General features: G+C 40.3%; 1 protein-coding gene across 1 annotated transcript; it reads left to right on the plus strand.

Annotated features, from left to right (window-relative positions):
- Positions 1-269: 269 nt before the first annotated feature.
- Positions 270-2,947, plus strand: LOC146372859 (E3 SUMO-protein ligase ZBED1-like). Its single transcript, XM_084951585.1, has 2 exons — positions 270-738; positions 2,610-2,947. Exons 1-2 carry the CDS (start codon positions 270-272, stop codon positions 2,945-2,947), a joined length of 807 nt encoding a protein of 268 aa, XP_084807711.1.
- Positions 2,948-5,412: the final 2,465 nt, after the last annotated feature.

Consider the following 5,412-nt stretch of genomic DNA (forward strand, 5'->3'; position numbering starts at 1 on the left):
GTAGAACGTGCAAGCGGGCCGTCGTGGCGAAGGGAGGAAACACTACAAACCTATTTTATCATTTGAAGCAGAAGCACTTCTTGGAGTACAAAAAAGGCATTAAAGCACGTGAAGAGTTGTGCGCTTCAACTAGCGAGGTGGTGAGACCAAAGAAGATGACTCAACAAACAATCGACGTAGCTTTAAATAGCTGCACGCCTTATGACAAAAGTAACAAACGCTGGGGGGAAATAACTAATGCAGTGACACATTGTTTAGCCAGGAATATGATGCCTATTCAGAGTGTGGAAAGAGATGGTTTCAAAAAGATGCTTGAAACGTTCGATCCACGCTACAAGCTACCCGCAAAGAAATACTTCTCTAAAGTCGCCTTGCCTGCTTTATATGAAGAGATCCGTACTGAGGTGTCAAATGCGTTATCCTCGGTGGAGTTTTTTGCGTCCACCACGGACATGTGGTCAAGCCGAACATCAGACCCCTACATGAGCCTCACAATACATTACGTGGACAAAGACTGGAAGCTACAAAACAAGTGCATCGAAACAAGTTTTTTCCCCGAGGACCATACTGGGGAAAATATAGCCAGAGTCTTAAAAGAGTTCCTCAGCTCGTGGAATCTTCAGGAGGAAAAACAAGTGTGTGTGACGACAGACAACGGGGCCAACATTGTGAAAGCCGTCGCACTCAACAACTGGACCAGACTTTCATGCTTCGGACATCGCCTGCACATTACAATAGGTAAGTTGTTTTTTTTTTTTGCAATAGGTAAGTTAATTATAACATCAGATTAAGAACTTATTGTATTAGTTTAAATGATGGTAATAATACTGTTTGTGTTATTAATCTCTGAATGTGGGTAGTTGTATAGCAAGATTATTATATATATATATATATATATATATATATATATATATATATATATATATATATATATATATATACATACATACATACATACATACATACATACATACACATTCCACACCGCATTAATATTGCTGTTGAGTAATGAACTGTGTTTCCTTTTAAATGTACAGGGAGTGCAGAATTATTAGGCAAATGAGTATTTTGTCCACATCATCCTCTTCATGCATGTTGTCTTACTCCAAGCTGTATAGGCTCGAAAGCCTACTACCAATTAAGCATATTAGGTGATGTGCATCTCTGTAATGAGAAGGGGTGTGGTCTAATGACATCAACACCCTATATCAGGTGTGCATAATTATTAGGCAACGTCCTTTCCTTTGGCAAAATGGGTCAAAAGAAGGACTTGACAGGCTCAGAAAAGTCAAAAATAGTGAGATATCTTGCAGAGGGATGCAGCAGTCTCAAAATTGCAAAGCTTCTGAAGCGTGATCATCGAACAATCAAGCGTTTCATTCAAAATAGTCAACAGGGTCGCAAGAAGCGTGTGGAAAAACCAAGGCGCCAAATAACTGCCCATGAACTGAGAAAAGTCAAGCGTGCAGCTGCCAAGATGCCACTTGCCACCAGTTTGGCCATATTTCAGAGCTGCAACATCACTGGAGTGCCCAAAAGCACAAGGTGTGCAATACTCAGAGACATGGCCAAGGTAAGAAAGGCTGAAAGACGACCACCACTGAACAAGACACACAAGCTGAAACGTCAAGACTGGGCCAAGAAATATCTCAAGACTGGTTTTTCTAAGGTTTTATGGACTGATGAAATGAGAGTGAGTCTTGATGGGCCAGATGGATGGGCCCGTGGCTGGATTGGTAAAGGGCAGAGAGCTCCAGTCCGACTCAGACGCCAGCAAGGTGGAGGTGGAGTACTGGTTTGGGCTGGTATCATCAAAGATGAGCTTGTGGGGCCTTTTCGGGTTGAGGATGGAGTCAAGCTCAACTCCCAGTCCTACTGCCAGTTTCTGGAAGACACCTTCTTCAAGCAGTGGTACAGGAAGAAGTCTGCATCCTTCAAGAAAAACATGATTTTCATGCAGGACAATGCTCCATCACACGCGTCCAAGTACTCCACAGCGTGGCTGGCAAGAAAGGGTATAAAAGAAGAAAAACTAATGACATGGCCTCCTTGTTCACCTGATCTGAACCCCATTGAGAACCTGTGGTCCATCATCAAATGTGAGATTTACAAGGAGGGAAAACAGTACACCTCTCTGAACAGTGTCTGGGAGGCTGTGGTTGCTGCTGCACGCAATGTTGATGGTGAACAGATCAAAACACTGACAGAATCCATGGATGGCAGGCTTTTGAGTGTCCTTGCAAAGAAAGGTGGCTATATTGGTCGCTGATTTGTTTTTGTTTTGTTTTTGAATGTCAGAAATGTATATTTGTGAATGTGGAGATGTTATATTGGTTTCACTGGTAAAAATAAATAATTGAAATGGGTATATATTTGTTTTTTGTTAAGTTGCCTAATAATTATGCACAGTAATAGTCACCTGCACACACAGATATCCCCCTAAAATAGCTAAAACTAAAAACAAACTAAGAACTACTTCCAAAAACATTCAGCTTTGATATTAATGAGTTTTTTGGGTTCATTGAGAACATGGTTGTTGTTCAATAATAAAATTATTCCTCAAAAATACAACTTGCCTAATAATTCTGCACTCCCTGTATGTCTTTTAGAAAGAAGTGTGAAGGACCCAAGGATCGAACGAGCAGTTGGAGTGGGAAAGAAGATTGTTGCTGCTTTTGGCCACAGCTGGAAGCGCCAGCGAGCTCTGCAGGCTGCCCAAAAGGAACTGGGCCTACCAGAACACAAACTCATAACTGAATGTTGCACTCGTTGGGGTTCAAAGCAGAGAATGATCCAACGGCTGCTGGAACAAGGAAAAGCTATAACCCAGGTTTTAGCTGCTGATAAAACCACAAGGAACCCCATGTTGACATGGCAAGACATTGAAGTGCTTGACTCGGTCAGCACTGCATTGAGTCCACTCCGAGAGTTTACAGATGCTTTCTGAAGAGTATGTAACCATTTCATGTGTTAAGCCTGTTCTTCAGATGTTTAACAATGACATGTTAAAAGTAAAAGAAGGTGACACTGAGCTGACCAAAGACATCAAAACAGCAATACTTGACTACATGAACAAAAGCTACAAAGACAGTGTCACAGTGAGGCTTGTTAACATGGCTTCTTTCCTTGATCCACGGTTTCATACAGAATATTTCAGTGAGAGCAAAAGCGAAGCCATCAAAGTTCAAGTCCTGAGTGAACTAGAGCATCTTGTCCCACACCAGTTTAGCACAGCCACAGGTTTTTCAGAAACACCTCATACATCTACTGGTGACCAAACAAGTCAGGGAGCTGTTAAAAAGCAAAAGAAGAGTCTCAGGAGTTTTTTGAAGGGACCAGTTAGTGGCAAGATAGAGGTAACTGCAGAGCAGTTATCATCTGAACTGAGCAGTTATGTGAATAGTCCACCAGCAGACAGTGAGTGTGATCCTCTTTCATGGTGGAACGTTCACACAGTAAACTTTCCCCACATCAGCAGATTAGCTAGGAAATACCTCTGCATTCCAGCAACTAGCTCTGCATCTGAAAGGTTGTTCAGCACAGGTGGAAGTGTTGTAACTTGTCAAAGGTCCTCCCTTAAGCCCGCCTCTGTGAACATGTTAGTGTTTCTGACAAAGAATCTTAAAACTTGAAATGTAGAAAAACTTCCAGGAGCAGTAGCATAATTTATCTATGTTTTTGTTTGTTTTGTTTTTACTCAAGAGTTTGTGCAATATTATTATTTGACTTATTGATTTTGCACACTGCACTTTTGTTGCAAAGCACCTCTTAAGTTTTGTGGATATACATGATTATGGATAACCACTGTTGAATTTTGTGTGGCTGTAATGCACGTTAAAATAAACAGCTGCTTGTTTAAACAAAAAGAAATTGATGGTTTTTTTTCCACCAATAAAGTTGTAGAGTTGTATTTTGTTTTGCGTCAATTATATCGTTATCGCAAATTTTCAAATCTATATCGTGATAAATATTTTTTGCCATATCGCCCTGCCCTACATCCGATATATATCGTTTTATCGAACAGCCCTACTGCGTGGCTATGCTTCATGGAGAATTCGTTTGAGGACTAGTTCTACTTACAAGCATAATTTAAGGTTTTTAAAACGTACAAACTCTAATTATATCCTGACTCTCAACTGCACAGAAAATCTGAACTCATTGCTTTGTGCACTTTGCTTTATAACTTTATAAAACTGGCATGCTGATCTTAGAAACCATATTCAGAAGACAGAGCGCTAAATCACCAGCTAACATTAGCAGGCTTGAGTAGCATGCTGCATCCATCCGTAATATGTGCAATGACACATATACCTGCCAATTAGTGGCTGTGGCGCAGGACGTAAAGCAGATCATCTGCTAACTGCAAGGTTGGTGGTGTAGTCCCTGCTGCTCCAGACTGCAGAATGCATGCCAAAGTAACCTTGGGTGAGAAACTGAACCCATCACATTCACTGGAGTGTGAATGTCAGATATAAAGCATTTTGTGAATGAGACATGTTGTATGTGCTCGAGTGTAGGAGAAAAAACCCTTATAAGGAACAGTGTGTTTAACAGACTAATAAAACACTTGAATTCCACTCGTCAGAACTGGAGCACAGTTTTCTTGGAGGCTTCTCCTCATACTAAGCCATTTTCATTAAAATGCTCCAAACAACAACAGAACAAATGTGGTCAAGAGGTCAAGATGCTGGACTCCAATTAGTGGAGGTGCAGCTAGCAGACAGCTAACCGTTACAGCTGCCTGTGTCGACACTCCTGTCAATTAAAGCAGACGTGGCCCTAACGTTAGGCCTTAATAGTGTCATAAAAAACTGAAGTTTTACTTGCCAAGCTGTAAATATTTCTTGTTAATGTTGAGGGGCTTTAAGGGGTGTGACTCGTTTAAGGAACCGGCCTCAAGTGGTCAGTAAAGACTTTGTTTGCCTCCTTTTTGATCTATTGATGCTTCAGTGCAAATTCCCACTGAGCCTGACTCTTTCAAAGTTAGTGACACAAGCAAGACAATTACCAAAACCATTACGAAAACAATACTGAGTCTTGTGGTTATCCGTGTTGGGCAAGTTACTTTGAAAAAGTAATTAATTATAGTTACTAGTTACTTCTTCAAAATGTAACTGAGTTACAAGATTCTAAAAGTAATTAATTACTTGAAACTTAACTATTGCGTTACTTAAAAAAAACATTTAACCCTCTGGGGTCAAGGGTATAATTGGCCATTTTTAACTACTTTTGATGTTTCCTCCACATTTCACCTTTAAAAACTATTTACTTTGCCTTGTTTGGTATCATCAGCACAACCTCACGTGTCTGAATTTACAGTTATGTTTTCATTTTTACGGACTTTATTAACACAATTGATCTAAAAGCAGACAGAAAACATAAAATTCAGAGTAGAAAAAGTTATATTTTTAC

Source organism: Perissodus microlepis, chromosome 14 (genome assembly GCF_051167445.1).
Source record: "Perissodus microlepis isolate ML-2025 ecotype Zambia chromosome 14, ASM5116744v1, whole genome shotgun sequence".
NCBI lineage: Eukaryota > Metazoa > Chordata > Actinopteri > Cichliformes > Cichlidae > Perissodus > Perissodus microlepis.

Bases quoted from the DNA above. Each gene is read 5' to 3' on its own strand.
- LOC146372859 (XM_084951585.1), top strand. From the start codon at position 270: ATGCCTATTCAGAGTGTGGAAAGAGATGGTTTCAAAAAGATGCTTGAA. The intron at 739-2,609 runs GTAAGTTGTTTT...TATGTCTTTTAG, and splicing joins TCGCCTGCACATTACAATAG to AAAGAAGTGTGAAGGACCCA.